This window comes from Rhipicephalus microplus, chromosome 9 (assembly GCF_043290135.1).
Source record: "Rhipicephalus microplus isolate Deutch F79 chromosome 9, USDA_Rmic, whole genome shotgun sequence".
Taxonomy (NCBI): domain Eukaryota; kingdom Metazoa; phylum Arthropoda; class Arachnida; order Ixodida; family Ixodidae; genus Rhipicephalus; species Rhipicephalus microplus.
The window spans coordinates 5,148,928-5,172,218 of record NC_134708.1 but is presented as its reverse complement, the minus strand read 5'-3'; the positions used below and the strand labels follow the sequence as shown (position 1 = coordinate 5,172,218).

The window sequence follows — 23,291 nt, the reverse complement described above, 5'->3', positions numbered from 1 at the left end:
GGGAGGAGGAGGACGTGCACACACGCGGGTTCGGCTCACTTTCGCCTTCGGTGCGCGACGCCACGAGGTGTCGCGCCGATCGTCAGCGATTAATAGAAGCGACACGGTGGTGGCAGCACGTGACCGCTAACTGATGGAGAACATGGCTGTCTGCTGGCAGCAGCTGGAATGCAGAGGCGGCGTCGTTGGCGCGTGCGCGTAGATGCCAGTGTGACGTGACTGTGTGACTCGAAGTGAGTGTGTGCTGCGTGACGTCGTTGCCGATCGGGCAAGAGCGGCGCGTCGCCTGTCCTTACACGGCAGAAAACGCGGCGCTCCCACGCCGGCCTAGAAAAAAAGCGAGTGCGGAGGACGTCGGCGGCAACGGTTCCGACCGGTGAACCGCTGCCTCACTCACCGCGAACATGGCTGGCCGCGCGAACGACTGCGAGGACCCGAACCTGCAGAAGTACGAGTCGAGCCTGTACAAGTTCAAAGGTCAGTTGTCGTCGGCTGTCAAGACTTCTCCGCGCATGTGCCGTGCGTCGGTTGGAGAGCTGTTACCGCGCTTAACGCCCATAACGCCGCGTTCGAGCGAGACCTGTTAACGAGAACAGACGGCGCGGATGCCTACGCCCCTGCTCGGGATTCTCGCTCGCTCAGCGACTTTCTTCTCTTCGCGGTTTCGCAGAGATGGACGTGACTAGTTTCACCTGCTTTCACCCCGTCAAGCGCCTCTCTCTTATCGATGATGGGGCGAGTCGCGCCCATAGTCTGACATAGTTCCCCCCCGCCGCCCAGGTTGATCGCCGGCGGATCCGATATCGCCTCCGCTGGAATGTCTCCGTAGAGTTATTCTACCTACGCTTCGCTGGGTCGCTGGGGCTTGTTCGAAGGAATGTTACCGTGCCCTCTTTACTTCGAGAGATATCTCGTAACCTTGGATGCTTACCTCTGTAGCTGATCGCCGATAAGTAAACGACTTTGTGTGCTGCTGCGTTCTTGAGGGTTTAGTCTGAGCGCGGTAACAAACGCGGCGTTTGTATTGTGTGATCGCGTTTGCGCGCCTTCCGTTCCTTCACGAAAAAAAAAAAAAAAGAACTCTTATGTTTGGGCTAACGAAGCAGAGACTCGCTTCGGTGTAGGAATACTTGTGCAAGGACGCTGACAACTGCGACAGATAGGGAGTGTCGTTACGAGAAAGTTAGACGACGCAAACCGCCAAGAAGAATGGGCGGAAGGAAAGAGCGTCACACCACGCGCCACATCGCGACAGTCGGCCACTCTCAATGTAATTGCTAGATGAAGAGACATTGAAAAAAGAAGAAAATCAAGCTCGGCTGGTCGTAGCACAACCGACGTATCGCTAATACAGACATTTTTCCCCCTGGTGTAGTATGCATCTAGCGTCTCCTGCTCCTTGCTCTATCATAAGGGGTGATATTGACAAATCTTGGCCCTCAACCACACGCGTTGCAGTGCTTTGGCCAATGTCTGTCGCAGTGAATTGGCAAAAATTAAGGGTAATGTCTTCATAGACACATCATGCTCCTTCGCTCGATCGTTTAGCGTCGGCTGGTCTGGCCGGCCCGCTTGCCTTCCACAGGAGAGCGGAATGTCTTAGGCCTCTCCCTTCGTCTAATTTTCTAGTAGCATGCACCAACTAGTCCGACAAGTTTCGCTAAAATGTCGTTGCCTGGATTTGAACAAAACGATTGGTTCGGACTTTCGCCACTGCGTGCTGGCGTTGGTCTCGTAAAAAGATAGCCTGCAGGTAGCCGAACACTTTTCGCCCTGTTGTCAACAGGAAAACTTCTTTGTAAATGCATGCGCAGGAAAGCCAACCCCCGCTATGCAATATTTTTCTTTTTCTTTTTTCGCTCGTGCGAAATCTATGTCAGAAGAGTACTTCACGATGAATTCTTGACGAAAAGGTAAAATAATAAAAAAGGCGCTTGTCGCGACTCACTATTCTTGCCGAACTGAGAGGCTGAACTGTCGCATGCGCTAAGCGCCTGCTTAAAATAAGACACAGGAAGCGGAATATTGCCATACACTCAGCCCCCCCCCCCCCCCCCCCCCCCCTTTCCATGTGTTAATGAAATTGCGAAACGCTCCAACGAGTTGCTCTGGTCCTGATTTCGAGAAAAGCTGCCAGCTCGGAAAACAAATAATAAAACGCCAGGCCTGCTTAGAAGGCGCAGCACAGTCACAGCGAAAGTTAGAAGAGTGGCCTTTCAGAGCCTTTTAAAAACACTCATCGGGTATCTACTGTAAGCACACTTGTTTGATGTCCACTAGGGCATTAATAATACATTTTTTGGGGTAGTGGGCCAGCATTCGCTACGCCATTTTTCGTCATTCGTCCGAGAATCGGGGTATCCTCTAAATACACTTGCAAGGAATTTCGTGCCAATTCGTGCAGTGGCTGACGACGATGAGGAATTATGGCTGAAGTGGGTATGCGCCAAAGGGGAACAAGAATGAGCTTTTGTAATGGGTTGGAGCATTGGACGGCCCACTCGTTTCGCTACACGTGTAGTGCAACGACAGGCTGTTCTTTCGCTGTTTTTTGAAACGTTTTATATAGCACTAACACGATTGCTTTTCCGACATCAAACCTGCCTAAGGCAAGTGTGCCAACAAGTCACAAGCACCAGCGTAGCTCGGTGGTAGAATACTGGGCTGGCACCCAGCAAATCCGGGTTTCGAGCCCCACTGTGTCTTTGGTGCTAGGTTTTGTCGTGATCTCATAACAGCTTCCGCTGTCAAATAAAGGCTGCGTTTAGGTATCCCCGCGCGTCGACTTTTTTCACGTTGGAGTGTTGAGGTTTTGCGGCGTTGGTTCAATGAGCTGGACCTATTTTTATACCGTTAGCGCAGAAATGAAGTACGCCGTCGCCGCTTTCCTGCCTTTGATAAGTGTCTATTCGGTATCGTAACTCTGAGTATTGATGGAATCTCCGACTGCGGGGAAGGAAGTAGCGCGCATTAACCGTTAACGCCGTCTATTATTCGGCTAGCCCGAATCGGTTTGCGGCGGTCGTGTCGTGCCTTTAGCGACACCAATATTAGAGCGTGCCTGGTCGTGGACCCGGAAAGGGTAACACGCGTTCCGCATCTCGAGCACTTGTTTCTCCTGTTTAACCAGTGCCCCTCTTCTAAGGAAAGCACAGTTGTGCGGACAGAGTCACTCTAATTACTCCTGGCGCCAAAGGCGTTCGCAGAGTTCCCCTTTAGAGAGCATTTTTTCGCAGTTCTTCCCTCCTCCCCCTCGTGGGTCGTGTCCGAAAGAATACAAGCTTCACTTCAACTGAAACTGAAAACGACGCCATCCACTTCACAATGGATGACAAAGTTAAAAGAAATGATTTTTTTTTTTTTTTTTGACGTGAAACGATGGCACAGTGGCCTATGCCTCGGTCCCAGACTGTCTGGGAGTAAAGATGCGAAGTAAGTGACGATAATTACTTTGCGCAAGAGAAAACGCAGCACGCGAGGAGGATACACATGAGACGAGCGTTACAACTTTTTCTTCCAGGACGTCCGTGTGTGTACTTCTCGGGTGCTGCATTTTTGTTTCTAGGGCTAATTAGTTCTCGTCACCGACTATAAGCTCTATTAATCGATGTAAATGCCTCCTCGAACGCATCAGGTGCCTTCGGCCGCCGTTATCGTCAAAAAAGAAAAATGACTAGTGATGATGTTTTATTTTCAATGGTGACGAAGAAGGATTGGTGTAGTAAAAAAAAAAAATGTGAAGGAGACTTCTGTGGCGTTTCATATACCTACCGCAGAGTCCACTATAGCGTCTTCCATCGTGCACAGTGTAGCACAAATCCTGCCGCTGTCGCGCTCGACGCAGCTTGTGCGTCTCGAACCACACTTCAGAGCTCACGTGATTTTTTCTTCTTTTTTTTTCACGAAAGTGTTTTACGCCGGCGTCCACGAAGACATCAGTGATGCCGTTGCCTCACGGATGTGCCATCGAAAAAATGCGAGGGATCAGATGATGAAGACAAAAATGCCAGCATATCAACGGGGTGAACGGTGGAGAGTGGGGCGAAGCATCCGTCCGTCCATTCGTTCTTGCTTCCGTCCGTCCATGCGTCCGTATGTGTGACCGTCCTTGGGTCCATCCGCCCGTCCGTGCGTGCGTCTGTTCGTGCGCCCGCACGTCCATCCGTGCGTCCGTCCATCCGTCCGTGCAGCCATCCGTGCGTCCGTCCATGCATCTGTCTGTGTGTTCGTTCGTCCATCTAGTCAACACTCCATGTACCACTATCTCGCATCTTTTCATCATATATTCCGCATATAAAAGCACCGCCATCCAGCGGATATTGCAAGGAGTAAACGAGAGATGGCACATGCACACTTTCTTACGGTTTGCGCTTCGGGTCCACTTCCCACCTTTACCCATCTCGAGTTCATGGTATATACTAGTTACGCTCGCTAAACCTTCCTAAAACCAAGGAGGTTACGCCCAGCGAGTATAACGTAGCAACCCTTTCATGTCTGATAGTGCTCGATGTACACGCTAATGGCTGCTAATGGGGAATGAGAGACAGGAGAATTCGGCTTTTAGTCAATGCGCACGCTGCGAATTTTTCATTGTTCAACAACGCACAAGAGAAATCTCCCACCGGCACCACCTTGCAGGTCAAAACGTGAGACATGTTACGTACTACGACAAGGGATGAACGGGTGCCGCTTTAAGGAGCTTCTCTCCTAAAATGTTCCAACAACGGGATTCGAATCCACAGCATATAACGAGCTATCTTATATGAATCTACAGTAAACACTCAACTGCTTCTGTAAGGACACGTTTTACCTTCATATTATTCGGATTCCTAAGACGGAAAAATGATCCGTGTTTTTTTTTTTTCTGAGGGGGGGGGGGGGGAGGGGGGCTTTGCGCTCAAGAGCTCAGAACTTGCACACCAACTCTGGGCTGTCCGGAGAGCCCACGACGTGGTGGTTAGGCTCGGCCTACCCGTTCCGACGTGGGAGCGGCCCGCTGCTCTACCTCCTTGAGGTAGTGTTCCTCGGGACCTCAATAAAGTTCTGTGTCTGTCTGGGGGGGGGGGGGGGGGGGTGCGCCATTTTGTATCGTTGCCGCGGCTTCTAAGTTCAAGGTGACGTTCGCATGAGCTGTGGGATCTTTCAACTTAATAGAGATTTTGTTCGTACGCCCGGCATCGATACACTTGAAACGTTTCAAGGGAAAGCAATGTGGTTCATTCATTGAAAGTATCTTCAAGCACCTTAATGAGTCAACATGATATTCAGACATTGCAACTTCGGCGGAAGACAGATTAAAGTTTCTTTTTCTGCTGAAGTGCAGAAAACTAGCGTTAAAACCAGCAGATTACGCAGCGCACCGTTAAACCCGACAAACTGTAAGCACCGTTAGGCTGAGTGGCTAACCCCGTTCAGTACCGAAACTAATGCTTTCAAATTTTCATTTTTGCCATGCCCGATAAATGAATGGAACGCGCTCCCGTCCATATGGCTATACATAGCGCTGAGCTAATAGAGCAGATGGTTAAATAGGACCTAGTAGTATTTTGTTTTTTGATTTCATCATTTGTTTGTATACTTTGTTATGCATAGGCAATCCATATTTTTTTCGGGGTGTACTGAGAACTGTGGTATTTTCTGTCGGCACTTATTTTATTTCTTATAGGTTTAGAGCACACTGTTGTAGTTCTACCTATCAGTGTTTTTACTTTTTTGTCTCCTTTATTTGTTGCTTTTACAGCGGTTGGCGTTCAAGTGTATGCATATATGTAAGCATGCGTATTTTGCTTATTTCGTTGTTTCAAATGCATGACGATTATTATTATTATTATTACCTAGATATGTATCCACTCCTGGTCGGGCCCTGAATGGGCTTGCAGTATTTTATAAATAAATAAACAAATAAATAAAATAAATAAATAAATAAATAAATAAAACCCTTCGGGGTTGACCGATCCTTTCTTACTGGTTGCTCCTTTTTGGCTAACCGAGTTCACTATAGCTGGCGGCACACTGAGCGCCAAGCCATTCTAAACCGTGATGAAACCACGTTACAGTTTTCGGTGTGCAAATATTTTTTCTTTATTTTTTTTTTAAATTTGCATACTGCAGCCACTGACGGCGCCGCGTACGAACTGCAGACGTCATTTGAAATCGGTGGGAGCCAAAGAGCGAACATTTTCCGGGCCAACACGACTGTTGAGGAAAAGTGGCCGTATTTGCACTAAGCGGGTGCAGCCGTGGAGCGTTCCAACTTCGCTATACGAATCGGAAGCTTTTTCACATCGGAACACGTATACGTCTTTTTTACTCACTCACTTATTATAAGACCCTGTGCAAAAAAGACGGTGGAGAGAAAGGTTTTGATCAGAGAAATGAAGTAATACGAAGAATTTCTCTTGAGCTTTTTATTATGTATGATATGCATGGTGTATTCTATCGAACTTGGTTGGGTAGTAATTCAGACTATCTTTCATGGAAGATATGAAAACGTACGTTTGTATTTCCCAATAACTCCCCGCATATTACCTGCGTACGATAAGCAGCTTATCGTATTCGCGGGTATTTTTAGAGATGCAGATAATTCGTTCGTTTGGCGAACAGACTGCTTAGTCTACAAAAAAGAAAAGAATAGTTGTACTAGCACGTTCGTCGTGCCGAGAAAAAAAAAAAAACGCTAACCAGGCTATAAAAGCATTACTAAAGTGGGGGAGCTTCTCGCGTTACACTTACACTCGACGAAGTCGTAATGGTTCTATGAATGGAGGGCGCATTTCAAGAGCGGTGTTTCAACGAGCCGGAAATGAGGGCGTGGTCGGCCTCAGTGTTTTACGTGCGTGCTCCCAGAGGCGCCTTCCTTGTTGAACAAATCGTTCCGAGAGAGAGAGAGAGAGAAAAAGAGCCCCGTCTCACTTGCGCGCGGGGATACCACGTGACGCATTGCCGGGAGTGTGGCGCCCCATCGAGGAGACGCGTTGCCAGGAGGAGGATGAAACATTATTTAGAAAAAGAAGAGAACAAAAAGGATGAATGCCTCAGTGCAGGGCTCCGTTGGCACGAGCGGCTCGCTGGGCCTGGTCAAGCTAAGGCTCTGCTTGGCCTCGTCCGCAAGCCATGCCTCCCACTTGCCTGTGTAAACCATGTTAACAGGTGTTGCCTCGCAAGCACGAAAGTTCTGGAAGATGAGCGTACGGAAGGCGAGCAGGGACAACACGAGCACTTTAGTGCTTGCGCTGTAACCCCCGTTAGCATGGAGGTTCAGCAACTCGCCCAGAATAACCGCTCTTCTCCGATGTAACATGACTAGCACCACGTGGACCTTTTGATGCACCGCAGCTAAGTGTCGGCGTGTCGAACACCATGGACATGTTTCTCTAAAATGTGTGGGATATATTCTACTTAGGTGGTACAAATTTGCAAAGCTTTTGGCTTGTATGCATCTCCGATCCACGACGCGTTGCGAAAGAAGAGCAACTTGTGGGATTTTGCGATGTGAGGGACGCCGTAGCGGGAGCTTTCGAGGTTATTTTCGAGCGCCCGGGGTTCTGTGACGTGCACCTTAAGCATCCGGGTGTTCTTTTGCATTTTGCCGCCGTCAAAACGCGACCTCATCGCCCGGGATCGAAGCCGCGTGTTTGGGGCGAGGAGCCTTGCACCGTAACAGCTGTATTACTGCAGCGACTGAGCAGCAGCAGCAGCAGTAGTCGTAGTAGTAGTAGTTTTAGTAGTAGTAGTAGTAGTAGTAGTACGCAATTTAGATGATTCAACTTGTGCGAGGTAGTAGTAGTATTAGTACTTTAGATTGAGGCGAAGGAGACATGGCGTAATTAAGCAAGGGCACTTGAGTAATTTATAGTTGAGCTGCGTCAATCCCAACATTAACTTGTAACGTGCTCAGCGCCATTAAATTGTAACGTTCAACGAGGAGCGTGCCCTAATAACATATTCTATTATATCTACTAAAGAAAAAGTAGACAGCTCGAATTTCATTTGCACTGACTGCTGTGGAAGCGTTAGTCTTCGGGTTAATAACTTACCTGTTTTTGTCGTCGCATTTTTTTTTCACCTTTACAGGACCCCCCCCCCCCCCCCCCCAATCTTCCGAAATAAAAAAAAGAAGAAACCCGATAAATATAAGATGAAATAATTAACGCAACAACGAGTGGAGCTATAATAAGACCGCCGCCTCAAAAAATCCGGAGTGCATCAAATCTGTGCTGCTGGTTGGCTTCATAAAATGACCGTTGCAGCCGTGCGAACTCTTCCAACGCCGACGGGTGAGGATACGTGCTGTGGCGAACACGGAGCGTAGAGAGTCACGCTCAACGAAATAATTGTTCGCCGGCTGGCTTCAAGCGAAGACAGCCACGTGGTTGCAAACTAGTTTAGCTTTCTTGGTAGAAAAGCGTGCGTTGAGCTGGCCTCCGCTTCTTGTTCGTCTCCGAACTGACTCGATGGGTGCCCGGTTAAGTAAGTGCTCGACTGTTGATCCCGCAGGATCGATTTCCAGCCGCGCTGGCCGCATCCTCGAACATTCTCGATATATGCCGTGTTAGATTTGGGTGCTCGTTACCCCAGAAGGTTGCTCGTGGTCATGCCGTGCTTTTGGGATGTTAAACATTAATGTTATGACATCATCGATAATCATTTACTGTTAATTATTCAGCTATAGGTATGATGTATAGCGTTAAGAAATATATGTAAGCTTTGCAACCGGGATACTTAGTCGAAGTTGCGAACCTATAGCTGCCAACACTGACTCGCCGTGCACAACGATTGGGAAACCACGCGCGGTGATTCTGCTCTTGGAGAAGTTTGTTCGGTGTGGTGTGTCTTCGGAGGAGGTAACATATATTAGCGACAAGGCTGCTGAATTAAAGGCCTCGTTTGTGAGACAGAAGGAATGCGCATGCTCTCTCTCGCCGACTTGCCGCATTCGACGAGAGTCTTCATGCAGAGCTCGTGGAGTTTTCTGGTGTCAGTGTGTGTTCGAGCACGCGGATAAAGGCAAGCGTCGGAAAAAAAAGGGGGCACCGTGGAAGGTTGCGCGCTTCGGAATGTTTCCTCGGCTTCTTTGGTCTTTCTACAGCTCTAAACATCGTACTGGTGACGTTATCCTAGTTTTTAGTTATGTTTTTTTTTTCGGAATGGTGATAGGGGTGGAGAGAGTTGGACACTTTGTTGATCGTAAATCAAGACTGAGCCGGCATACGGGGTCATGTCATCGCGTGCTATGTGTGCAATGACGACAAAAAATAAAAAAAAAATCGGAGAAGAGAGTGCCACCCCCGGGCTAAGACACTGGTTTCGATAGGCAAGTCCAGGGAGTGCCGTTGTTCGATCGAACGAGTTCTTCACCCGAAGAAGTCCGCTGAAAAACGAAGAATCTAATTGATTGGAAGTACTTCCTTTTGGGGCCAGTTGTTACGGCACTGCGAAGCGAGACGTTGCGCTGCGTAGACGAACTAATGACGTACAACAACAAGGCATGGACAAGGAAGGTCCTCCTTATACCTCGCGCGTTGCGGGTTTTTTTTCTTGTACGTCACTCGACTCTTCGTTCACGCAGCGCAACTTTTCGATTCGCAATCGAAATCGATGTCTCTGTGTCAGGCACAAAAGACTAGAATTAATGTTGCCTGCGCTGTACTTGGCCGCATTCTATGTTTGATCCATTTGGTAATGTAGAGAGGCGAGCCCCTCTGCGGAAATTCTCCTTGCGTCCATGACAGGTTACGAACGGTTAGTCGTGGTGTACGGTCACATTATACGAAACTGTGCGTCAAAGCTGCAGACGTGCGGACGCTGGTCCTTCGAGAGCCACTGCTCAGTCGGTGTCTCTTAAACTGACCTCCGCGTTGACTATTTATGGGGTGTATTCCACGAAACAGTTCGTGGCTAGCTTGCGGGTTCATGTGTTCGGCTACTAAAGCAGGTTCAGTTTCGTACTCGCGTCGGAACTCGAGGAAGGATGCTGCACGTACAGTTGTGTACAGAAAATTGAGCGTCCGGGGACGTTGTCATTCTTCTACGAAATGGTGATTCATTGCGCGTACAGCGTTCGGAGGCCGTGTGCCCCGCCGGATCCCGTCGCTTGACTAAAAATGGTGAGGCAAGGTCGGGTCGCGAAGGAAGGAGTCGCGTGAACGAGCTCTATTTGTCCTCTCCGAGCGGCGCCGAAGCTGCAGCAGCCGCTCTTTCGACGGCAGAAAGGGCGCACGTTCACTCGGTCGCCTACGGCAGTGTGCCTGCCATCTCTCTCTCGTATACGTGGAGCTCAAAACGCGTGGCACGGAATGAAGAAATGCGGCGCGGTTTGTTTCTGATCGCGGCGCTGGTTCGAGGGGGCTGCAAGTTGCCCCTAATCGCGTGCAACAGTAGCGTGCTCGATTCCCGGTGGCCCCATTTTTCTTTTGGAGGGAAGTGAATAATAATAACAATCAATCAATCACTTATTTAACTTCGAAAATACTCTAGGCCCGTGTGCTCAGATTTGGGTACACGTTGAAGAACCCCAGGTGGCCAAATTTCCGGAGCCCTCCACTACGGCGTCTCTCATAATAATATGGTAATTTCGGCACCTTAAATCTCACATAACAATCAATCCATTTATTTGACGTGTCCTGGAAGAGCCATGAGGTCTCGCTGCAGGTGCACGCAAAAATAAAACTTTACAAATAAAAAATACAACAGAAACGCCTCAGAAAAATCAAGTAAAGAGTGAAAACACGGAGAAAAAAGAAATCAGCGCAATATGGGGAGAATCAAAAGACAGGACGACAATCATGAAATGGCAGTGAAATGTAAACGGGAATATACACAACTATGTAGAAGCCTTTCTGAAAGACGGAAAATAAAAGTATCTGTACATTGTGGAAAACTATGCTGAGACTGTGCAGAGCTGAGACAACAACAACAGTAATAATATTATAGCATTCACTGTTCAGCAAGTCAATAGACGGTCCAGGCCGCGGCGGTCGCATTTCGATGGAGACGAAATGGTGGAAGTTCGCTGTGCGGTGTCACATCACGTTAAAGAACACCAGGTAGTCGAAATTTCCGGAGCCCTCTACTACGCGTCTCTCACTATCGCATTATGGTTTTGGGACGTAGAACCCCAGTTATTATTATTATTATTATTATTATTATTATTATTATTATTATTATTATTATTATTATTATTATTATTATTATTATTATTATTATTATTATTATTATTATTATTATTAAGTTAATAGGCGGCAAATCAAAAGTGGTTCGTGCTAAGCGCCGTGTGTGCCTCTTCTTTAAAAGTCCTGTGGGCTGTCTTATATATCGTGGAACCCTACCAGCTCACCCAGTGTGCTTGTCTCCTTGCGTTTCGCGTATTTCATCTGCGTATCTTCCCAGTATCTTTTTGGTTGAAATGAGATTGCAAGATGTGAATGAGAGGTTTTGCACTTGCGCCGTCACTTTCTTTCCGTGTTTCATCTGCTCGCCCTCCTGATTGTATTCTGGGCAATAAAGCGAGTGCGTGTTCTGTCCTACATCTGTCTTCTCAAACATTCTGCGCCGAGAGACTGTATTTTCATTTTAGAATCGCACACCGAATCGTGGATTGTCCTCGATTGCGGGCTCTCTCTTGGTTTATATGTGATTACACCATTTTCCAAAATCGACATGGAACTACGATGTTAATAATGCTAATGAAGTGATTAATGCAGTGATTAGCCAACGCGTGCTCCGCGTTATTTGGCGCGCTTCCCGTCACCTTCGCCCTTGTTGTGTCCACCTCTCCCGTCACGTTTTCCTTGATTGTATCTTGGTGCAGCGAGTGTTTGTTTAGCTAGCTGGCAACCGGGTTGGATATACTAATTACGAAGCCGGTTGACCGCGTCAGGGTGGCTCCTGACAGCATCCATCGCTGAAGCAGTGATGACGGCCATTTTGGGCGGAATTACGGCTGATGTGGCAATGGCGGAATCGCGCAACTCCGCAATTGTCTCGGTCACGCCATAATGAGTGAAATTCGTTCAAGTGTAATGACTGTCGCACGAGAACTCTATCGTTGGTAATTCCGAGATTGTGTAGCTTTAATATCGATAAAAAATACGAAGGTCGAATTTTTTTTTTGGATTTCGCGCCGAAGCCTCAGCATCTGAAAAACGCCAGAAAAATGAAAACTTGCAATAAAAAAAAAAAAACAAAAAAACCGTAAACATGGTTTGTATTTCGACGAGTGGATTTATTCTCTTCTAGAATCTGAAAAAGACCAGTTGTCGAAACGTCAACACACGATCTCAGTTTGAGAATTTTAGCAAAGTCTGTGATGGTCCTTTTTTGTCACTTTGACTCAATGATAATTTCTTATAGGTCAACATGGTACATCATTCACTTTTACCGATGAAAAAGTTATATATGATCGCATAAAGACTCTGAAAGAAATCTGTGACGTCACGACGAAGTTGCGTGAGTTCGAACGAGGTGTCGTTACCTTCGTTTTCGTTTCGTGTGTTTTCTGGCTTATCAAGCTACTCCTCGCGGGCACGAAAAAAAAAAGTTTCTCACTGTATTGTAGAAGGGTAACTCACGAATGGTCTCCTCATTAGCGTCTCGCTCTTATCGAATTGTGAACTTTTCGCGCGTGCGTGCAGCGGTTGTTGCTTTCCCGTGTCGTTGTGCAAAGCTGGTGATTGCCTGAGAATGGGGCGAATGGTACACGACGGAATCCGTGCATCGCCCTTTCAAAGTCATCGAGGACGCGTTTCTCGAAAGTGGTGCTGTGGTATTTTTGTTCAATAAATGTATGCTTATTATTATATTTGATTACCCCATGGGATAACAGTAATAACCTGATCCCTTGGAATATGACTTAAATATATGTACTTAGTAAATATTACTTGCTAATGTTCTTGGCGCTTTTGGGAAGAACACTCCGCGATATGTTCACCATTTCTTCCTAGTCCAAGACCGACGGAAAAATAGTACTGACCTTAATCTCCTTCAATTTAGAACCTTTGGTTGGTTATTTAACGTTAATTAAAGCGAGAGACGCCGTAGTGGAGGGCTTCTAATAATTGCTACCGCGTGGGGTTCTTTAGCGTCCACTGGCACCACGCGGTATACACGAGCGTTTCGGCTCCACCGAAAGCGACCGCCGCAGTCGGTATCGCACCAGCGTCTTTCGGGTCCACCCATTTCGAGTAGGTGGTAGTGGTTAGAAGACGAGAAAAGGCACCTAATTTCTCCAACCCGGTCGGGAGCACGGCGCAGTGCCCGCGGGGAAGGGAAAAGGGAGGAAAGTGGAAAGAAGAGAAATGGTCAACTGAGCAGTGGCACGGTCGTCATCAACAGAAGCAGCAGTCCGGAAGCAAGGGTAGGGGTGGCAAGGGGCCCGTCCTCACGGTAGCCATTTCGAATACCTCGGGTAGGGTAGTCAACCGGCCCTAGCATGGCTAACCTCCCTGCCTTTCCCCTCCATCTCTCTCTCTATCTCTCTCGGAACACACCCGCTGTCGTCGCCTGTCAGGTGTCGCTTGCGCGTCTGCGTGATGGGTGCTACGTTTGGAGCAGTACATATTCTGTGGCAACGTTCCATAAAGGCAGTAAGTAACGCCTGCGGTGTGTTTGTGTGTACCCGTTTTGTGTCTTATAAGGCTACACCATGAAATATCACGAAAAAAAAATCATGAAATGAAATATCATATACAACCACCGATAAAACCCTTCTGGTTCTTCAGCGGCGCTGTAGTCGCTGTCATTTCCTTGCGGTAGCATGCACAGCTACAGAAATAAAATATATTTAGGTAGATGTTGACCTACTACACGAACGCTGCCTATTTACTAACGCCGATAGCGTGTGCCTAACACCTCGCAATCTAGTCGGTCGGTATAGCGAGCTGGAAACGTTCTATTTGGTCGAGGCTCAAACGAGCCCTTCTTATCCATCCCTCACTGTGACAGGTGCTACCCGTCTGATTCATAGGCACGCAGCGCGTTGCCTTCAGTCAGGGCTCTGCTATGGTAGATCTCTCGAACCAGAGATCAATGCGGTCAGGCTGGCCACGTTGGTGTCGGGTAATCATGTCGCCCCGAAATCACGCGTGCTGTGAGAACACCAGATGTTGAGCTTTGTCAGCTCCTTTATTTCCCATCTATGTTTCACGGGAATCCTTTAGACTTTTGCAAGTCTTTTTGCGGCTCGTTGTTGAGGATGCACCCCTTGTGCCGTGTTGTAACATTTGGTTCATTTACGATGCAAAGCTCCTTTCCTCTTCGTAAGATGCTCACAATCAAGCAGACGAAATGCCGCGGTCTCTATGCTCGTTTTCGCTGTCTTGTAACTGATTTTCAGTGTCCGCGTGTGTCGGCAGGACGTTAGACACCCTTAACCTGTCACGCTACTGATGACGTAAAACGCCATTAGTCAGTCGACCAGATTTGCCGACCTGCGCGTGCTAGGATGCCGGAAATTTCGTGGCACCCTGTGCACAGATCCTGCTCGGGATTCATCGATGAAACACGCCACAAAGTCCTGTGTGAGGAGCCTGATATGGAGCGTCATTTTTTTCTCTCTCTCTGTGTGAATCAGAAGCGCTGACGTGGCTTTTGTCCGGAACGTCTTCTGACGGTTCCATAAATGAATAAAGTAGATTTAGTGGCGTCGCGTAGGCTACAGCGTCGGTGCACGTGCTAATAATCGGTGTAGTTCTGCGCGCGGCGCTAATCTGTGCACGCAATTAAACGCGCATCGGGTGGCCCATGGATCGATGGTAGCGCCAAGAAGAGTCCCGCGGTGCGGTGTGTCAGCTATACTAGCTTTCTATACTAGCTTCCCGGTTTTGTTCTCACTAAGCACTGTCGGGCGAAACAAAAAAAGCGGCGAAGGTCAGCCTGGTTTGGCGATCTCGCGCCGTGGTCTCGAGAGGCGTTCTTGGCCGCGCTCCAAGTTTTGCCCAAGGAGCGTGCGCGCACCTGTTCGAGCCGAGTGATTGACCGTTTTTCCGCGCAGGAGGGGCTTTTCTCGCCGCAGCACGTGACTTGCCCGTGCACGTGGAGCACAAGCAGCGGCTGTGAGCGTTTTCGGTCCGCATTCCTCGCGGAATGAACAGATTGGATTCAAACTGGATCGATTTATCGTTGGTTGATGTTAATAATTGATGTGCAACAACGGCGGCTCGGTAAATCGAAGTTCGATTGATTGATTGATTCATATGTGGGTTTAACGTCCCAACGCCACCATATGAATATGAGAAGCGCTGTAGTGGAGGGCTTCGGAAATTTCGACCGCCTGGGGTTCTTTAACGTTCCCCCAAATATGAGAACACGGGCCTACATTTCCGCCTCGATCGGAAATGCAGCCGCCGCAGCCTTTCGTCCGCCATCTTTATTTCTTTTTTTTTCTAATAAGCACATCTCATGATGGGCTACATTTTCGCTCAGGCATCGCAAGGGCGTAAATGGCGTGCTGATTCAGTGGAGAGAGAGAGAGAGAGAAAGAAAGAAATGGACATTATTTTCACCAGGCTCTTCGTACTTCATCATATAATAATTAATGGTTGGGCTATATTGTTTTGCAAACCCGCCATTGGTGGTCACGGTACTCGAGCGCTTACCCGCCTAGGTCGCGCACTAGAATCCCGGCCACGGCGGCTGCATTTTCGCTGAAGAGGAAAAGGCTCAAGGCCAGTGTCTTTAGATTTTATTTGCTTGCACGTTAAAGAGTCCCAAGTGGTCGAATTTTCTGGAGCCCCCTAGTACGGCGTCCATCATAATCGTATCTTGTTTTAAAGGCATTAGACTCCAATGATGATGATAATAATAATAATAATAATAATAATAATAATAATAATAATAATAATAATAATAATACTTAATTTGTTTTGCATTACTGCAGAGGTGAACTACTGCGAACATATAAGACTGCTCACACAAGAAAGATACACTAACGTCGCAGGCGCTCCATTCCGTCTCACTTTTCTGCGGCATCATACTTTGCCTATTAATGACAAAGAAAACGAGCCCTTACGTTTACACTTTCCGTCATCGCCTAATATGCTTCGTAGCTATAGTCACTCGTACAATAAGCCCCTGCCTCTGGTGGTGGCGATCGAGGTTGTGCCTGTTTGACGCTCTTGGCTGACAAGCGAGGGGACTCCGATAGAACCTGGCTTTCGGTATGACTTGCAGATCGAGTTGCGTTTAAATCGCACCGTTGACTCTGCGTGTAACGCATTGGCTTCGTTTTTACGTATATTTTTGTCTACCTGGATTTCGCTTCCTAAAACACCGGAAACCAAACAGACGCGAGCTGTTTCAGCGATGCCGTCGCGCTCGGCGTGCACAACCTTATATGTCATCGAGGCCATATGTACAGGCCACCTGTCCGAATGCTATCAAGAACGCACACTCGACGAAATACGCTCTCTTCGGTTCGCGCTAGCCTTTTTTTCGCGCCGTGTACGGGATGTTAGTAGCCTTTAGGCGTGGCGAGTCATCCAGTCCGAGATTGCACGTCAGATTGACCGAGTGGCGGCGGAGGGAGGGCTGTGATGATGATCGATGGTCCCGTGTAAAGATAAGCTTATAAAAGTGATTGGCATTAAAGACAGGCTGGCCAACGCGGTGGCAGTCCTTCGTTCAGCTGATTATGTTCATTGACGAATTGATGAAGCACCATGCAGAGCATTTAGTCAGAACTGGTCGCTAGTATAGTTAGCGTTCATTGTTACCTCACTTCGGGTCAAGTGCGCCTGCGTTCTTTAGGTGACTTGGTTAAAGGTGGCTTTTATACTGCTTCCGGTTGGGCCGTCTCTGTCATTTTGATGGCCGTTCACGGCGTCAGCAGCAAGCCGTCTTAAGTGACAGCTGTGCAAGCAGCGATTGGCCAGATGCAGGAAACTGTTGTCGGAAGTGACATTGACTTGACTGAGTTACCCGAGAAAAATGTATACCTCGGGGAGAATGACCCGTTAGAGTACACCTGCGACCAAGTTAGTCGCAAGCGGACGCAAATGGCCACTCTAGTCGCAAAGCAACTAAACCTTGGCTCAGTCGCTGGCTGCTCTATTCTTCCCTCTGTCGCAAACCTCTGAACCGATCAAATGTTCAGGAAGCACACGTCACCTTATTTCGCGAAGCAATAGCAATGTGAGCAGATGTGAACTATGCATAGTTTTCATTGACGTCATCGTGGTCGCCATCTTTGGGTACCAGCTGGTTGAGGTGCTGCGTGTACAAGCGGCGACACCTTATTAGTATTTCATCGGGTCGCTATGTACCCGGCGCAGATAATTTGTCTGTGGCATCACGTAAAAAGTGCAGGTCGCACGCAACTGGGATCAATCGCTTTAAGCCGCCTTTAGATTACCAGTCGCAAGTGGTCGTCGTATACGGTGCCACAGTCGCAGGTGTGAACGAGCATTCACTGTTACATGTGCACTGGATCTGTACACTACGTGACCTCCAGACTGGATCTGTATGTAATAGCATAGTGAGAATCGGATTTTTTGTGATCGGTCGTATAACACGCGTTTCGGAATCGCATTTCCCGATTGCCCAATTCATTCGTTGCTGCCGCGCCGTCAGAAATGGATGCTGCGCGGCGCTGTTGACCATGCTCGCGTCGCTCGATCGCGTCGCAGCCGGTGCGTGTGAGTAATGGACCGGGGAGGATGCGTTTCCTCTTCGTAGTGAAACACAGGTGTCGCCATCGCTCGGCGTTTAGGCAACGTAACGTTATCAAGGTCGCGTCGCGGTTCGTGGCGCCGTGTATAAGCTTCGCGAGCCCAGAACGCTGTGCTTCGTCGGCTGCTTCGCGTCTGTGTATTGGGAGCCGAATCGACTTCCTCGAACAATGTTTGCGGCCAGTTCTATGAAGCTTCGATGTCCGTGACCCTGATGATGGCGTGCCGTGGCTCCTTGTTGGAAAAGACGCATAGGCGCCGTTAACCTCCCTTGTTAGGCCTCCTTTGCTGCCGCTTGCGCGATACAGTCCTAGCGAAGCTGCCTCGTCCCTGCCTCCAAACGTAATAGTGTGACCGCTCCGAGAAAAATAATTTTTGCCGAATTCCGGATGACATACGGAACTATTGGTACATGGCCAATGTCAGGACCATATAAAGAAATATCTGCAATTTTTGCCTGATTCCACATGATATACGAAACTATTGGTACTATTGGTACATTGCCGAAGTCACTACCATACGCGGAAATTATTGGTACATTGCGGATGCCAGGACGATATATACAGAACACTTTGGTGCACTTCCGATGTCAGGAGATTTACGAACACCATTGGTACATTGCCGATGTACATTGCCCCTCAGGACTTTGTCGAGGTCAGGACGATTGCGCAAAAATTTGTACATTTTCAAAGTCTGGGCCATTTACGGAAGTATTAATTGCCGAAGTCCGGACCGTATACGGAATAATTGATACATTATCGATTCCAGGACCATATACGGAAACCGTTGCTACATCGGAGATGTCAGGACCATTACAGAACAACTGGTGCATTGCCAAAGCCCAGGCCATTTACGGAAATATTGATTCCGGAAGTCTGGATTTCGTATGTATTATTGGTACAGTGACGATGTTAGGACCATATATTGGTACATCGCCGATGTCAGGACCATATACTGACACCATTGGTACATTGCCGTTGTCAGGACTATATACGGTTGATTGCCGAAGTTCGGACCTTATACTGAACCACTGGTACATTGCCGATGTCAGGACTAGAGATGCGAAATTTCCGTGAGTTTCGATACTAGAAAAACCTGTGTTTTTCTGTTTTTCTGAACTTTTGGGGAAAATGAAGAACAAATTTTATTGTTGCTTGCCATATAAAATAGTTAATTGCTAAGTGTCAAAGCAATAACTTTAATTATTTAAATAGAGAAACGAAATTATTCATCTCTTTTCACAAACAAATGTGGCATTTAAGAGATCGAAGACAGGCCAGAAGCATCACCACGAACTCAGCATTTACCTCTTCTCGAATAGGTGCTGGTTTCTTGAAATATTATGACAGTTAGAACAACGATCCCAGAAATGTCTACTTCGTCATGACTTCGACTATGGAAACAATAAGGTGGAAAAAAGACGAAGTTCAATCTCTTATTCAGAGTCCGTATCACTGGCTTCATCGGTACCTTTCTTCATCATGTTAAGATGTCGCACTCAGAAAAGCGTAGCTGCTGTTGCAGTGCTTATAGAGACAGTGATTACCCGTTTCCCCGCCAACGGTCTCTTCGACCGTAAAGTGCATCCACACGTCGGCAATTGGCCCAACCATTGCAGAATCTGCTTGCACACGGTTTCATCAGCGGACGTCCGTCCGCCAGAGGTCGCAGAAGTGTACGAGGGGAGGTCAAAATTGAAGAATAACGGGTATCAAAAATATCAGAAACTGCCCTCAACATGACAACACTGGAACGACGAAGCTACACTATAGACTCAAGCTAATCTGACGCTTGAGCTGACTTAATGTGATGTCGATGGCGAGTGGTCAGCCGTCGTTTGGTGTTTTGGTATCGAGTGCGAAGTTTTGGTTTCACTGTTGCCTAAGCTTTATTTCTGTACGTTTTACCTCACGGAAATATTGGTCAATTTTTCCAGCTGCGCCGAAAAGAAAACGAAAAAAAAAAAACATTTTTTTCTGCAATTTTTTGCAGTTTTCTTTTCCGCACTTCGCATCTCTAGTCGGGATGATCGTATTCGGGAATCGTTAGTATATTGCTGATGTCAGGACCATTACGGAACAACTGGTACATTGCCAAACTCCGGACCATATACGGAACTATTGGTATATACATATTCGGCTGTGCGCCACCGCGATCTCACCGAGATTGCAACAATACGGAGTCCGCTCTCGATCCGAGCCTGAGAACGTGCGCCGAACGTGCAGTCATGTAAGAGGGCCCACGTCACTTCATCTTTTGTTGCAAAGAAACGATGTGCGAGAGTCACGGGAGGAAGTGTGGGTCGCGCTCCGAGGTCAAAGTGTGAGCTCCTGTGGGCGCTTTGGGTTGGAGCGTGGAATTCCGAAAGAATGAAGTGAACGTGCGTATGCCGAGCGTTCGATTTCGACCAAAGGAACGTGGCGCGCTTCGCCTAAGCGCTCGAAGACGGCCAGTCGAGTGTATCATATGTAAGACGCCTCCTATGAATCGATCGCTCGTGGTACGGGTTTGACTGATCTGATTCGCGGTGGTAAATTTAGGCTAAGTTTATGCTCTTTCTCCTTTTTGTATGTACGAGAGCGCCACTGAACTGCCGCTGTGTACATTGGTCAAGGTGCTCAACTGCCGAACACCAATGAGGCTGGTTCCATCCCGGCTGCGGCGCTCGCATTTATATGGAGGCCCGTGGTGTGCCGTCCGATGTCGGTGCACGTTGACCAACGTTAGGTATACTCGAAATTATCCGGAATCCCCACTATGGCGTCTCTCATAATCATATTGGGGTTCTGCCACTGAAACCTCGAGTTCTATTATTATTATTATTATTATTATTATTATTATTATTATTATTATTATTATTATTATTATTATTATTATTATTATTTAGTATTCGTCGACGGAATAATCGATGACGCGAGCGAATGTGATAGCAAGGTGCGTCGATCCCTTTTACGCATGTCGCATACAGCCGATCGCAAAAGAAATACCGTCGAATTAATGACCACTTCAGATTGCAAGTGAAGCGAGTCCTCAGCAGTAATTATCACGCGCTTGAATTCTGATGGGCGGAGCGCGCTCGAAGTTGCCTTTACTTTATCTGAGCTTGCACCATGTGGCCAGGAACCCTCTCTTTCAGTCGCCGCTTTTGTTCGCTGCCGCAGTCGTGCGCAATAACTGTTATCGCTGCATTGCTGCGATGCATAACTGGGAGCGGCGGCCTTTCCTCTTCGCCAACGCGCGTTACACGCCTTGGGCGAATGTCGTACTCTATCCGTGTTATCCGGTGCGGCCGCGTGCTTACGACTCGGCGGAGGCTCTCGGGTTGTAATATGCGCGGGTGCAGTAGAACAAGGATAGGGCCCACAATCGAGACGTGCATGCAGCGCTCGTTGCGACACGCGGGCGGATTTGCCCGTGCAAGGCGTGTGGCGCCACTAAGTTATGCGCGCCGAGGGGTCTGCCTCGCGGTCTGCGCCGGCTACGCGTACCGCACAGAAGGCGTCCTTCGACAAACGCACTTCGTTGAATGTGGCGCCGAGACCTCGTTTCCTCTTTGAAGATGTTTCTGCCGTGGCGCCGGCGTACTGGGTGACGAAAGCGCGGTTGCTCTCAGAAATAAACAAATAAATATTGCGGCGACTGAGTGGAATAATCGTCGCCGAGTATAGTTGACTGCTCCGTGTAGTGTGTGATGCCAGTGCACGTTAAAAAAAACACACACACACACACCAGATGGTTTAAATTTCCTGAGGCCTCCACAACGGTGGGCCTCGTAACCGTATCGAGGTTCTCCCACTTGAAACACCCTGGCAATCATTAAGCAGCGCCTTCACCCGTCTGGCGAGCGCCCAACCGGTTACAGAGAAAGCAAGCGCTGTTGCTTGCATGTCGAGCCGTTTGCATGTCGCGTGCGGTTACTCATTGGCCGACTCCCGACGTGGCGCGAGCCGAGCGACGAAAAACGCGCGCTTTTGACGGAGCCAGCTTTGCACGCGAGTCTTTGGCGCTGGAGTTTGGACATTCTTGCATGGTCTGTGGCACGCTCTGGTTAGATTACACTTTGCCTGCACCAAGGAGGAGGCCCCGTTAAGCCCTTGTAATAAGATCGACCAGTTTCGACGTTTCTCACGCTTTACACGGCTTGTGTTAGCTTCTCTCCCCCCGCGCTTCGGTTTAACTTCTCATCCCCGTGGCGATATGGTCCCTTGCTTTAGAACGTGTAGCTCTTGTGCTGTTACGAAAGTCCTTAATTGTGAAGCGCCTTGATTAGTACGTGGGGTTTAACGTCCCGAAACCACCATGTAATTATGAGAGACGCTGTAGTGGAGGGCTTCGGAAATTTTGACCACTTGGGGTTCTTTAACGCGCACCCAAATCTGAGCACACGGACCTCTACAGCAGTTCCGCCTTCATCGGAAATGCAGCCGCCGCAGCCGGGATTCGATCCCGCGACCTGCGGGTCAGCAGCGCAGTGTCTTGGCCACTAGACCACCGCGGCGGGGTTGTGAAGCGCCTTCAAGTTCATTGTGTGCTCATATAATTTGCATTCTCTTGTGGCCTGTGAGCTCGCGATCAATTAATTATATTTCACTTCCTTTCAGCTCTCCTTTATTCCTGCTCGTTGGCGTAGGTATACCCCCGGGAGTGAGACACATTGCTGCTGCCACGGTTGATGGAGCGGCCTAAGCGGGGAAGGAATTAGCGGTGGCGCGGGGAGGAGCGCGTCAGTCGTCACAGATATGTGCCGAGACGGAACGGCCCTAACGAGACAAGCGTCACGGCGTCGAGCCTTGTTATCGTAGTAATGTTTGTTTGCGAGTGACGTAGGAATAATCTCCTGTGTTTGCCTCGTAGCTGTTTTTGCATTTACTGTTAATGAGTGGAGAGTAAAGAAAACAAAATCAACATTTTTACTATTATGCCGGTTTCGTTTAATGACGCCTTTAATGTTAGCATATGAGGATTTTATACCGTGCGCTCAAAGTTACGCTTTATGGTTTTCTTTAAATTATGTGCTGGAAATAACATGAAAGCCACCTTTGCAAATAACTTATGCATCCGGGGGACACAAAACGAGATAATTCTGGCTTTCAGTGGTCCAGTTAACGAAGGTTTAATAGTCAACTTTTCAATGGCGGTAGCTAGCGGTAACATTTGTATTGATAAGTTGGGTGCACTCGTGTGCAGCTATACTTAGAAGAATTCTTATAGCATATGTGTGCTCTGAGATATCCAGTGGCAAAGTTAAATTGAGCAGTGTATGATGTGATATTCTCGATAGAAAGGCTTCCGCGGGCATTTATAAAGAGATACTGTAAACCTCTAATATCAACCTACAAATTTCAGCTTTGTTATGTCCCTTGAATGTCCCTTTATTACTACTGACCGATGTCACTTTTACCCATGCCATGTCATGCGATGCCGTGATTTGCCGTCTTTTACGAAAATCTCATATATGGACGTATATATAAATATCCCCATAACATTAGGAATACGGCATATCAGGCTACCCATACAGGCACCTGTCAATGCCGGTGGTTTTAAGTCGGAAAGTTGCATGTCCTGGTAATTTTAGAGGTGCTGACGTGGTCGCTGCCTAGCCAAAGGTTACGCTTCGATGCGCGAAAT

General features: G+C 48.1%; 1 protein-coding gene across 12 annotated transcripts in view; it reads left to right on the top strand.

The window, feature by feature from the left end:
* shot (dystonin-like protein short stop) overlaps nt 1–23,291 on the top strand; it is a 710,700-nt gene that overhangs the window by 53,727 nt on the left and 633,682 nt on the right. Inside the window, exon 1 of one of the 12 annotated variants that reach the window (XM_075874371.1) lies at nt 232–477. The exons of the other annotated variants lie outside the window; for them this stretch is intronic. Within the exon in view, the coding sequence (XP_075730486.1) occupies nt 405–477 (73 nt within the window). The 5' untranslated portion in view covers nt 232–404. Of the gene's footprint in view, nt 1–231; nt 478–23,291 lie in introns of those variants that run through there. 12 annotated transcript variants of the gene reach the window in all.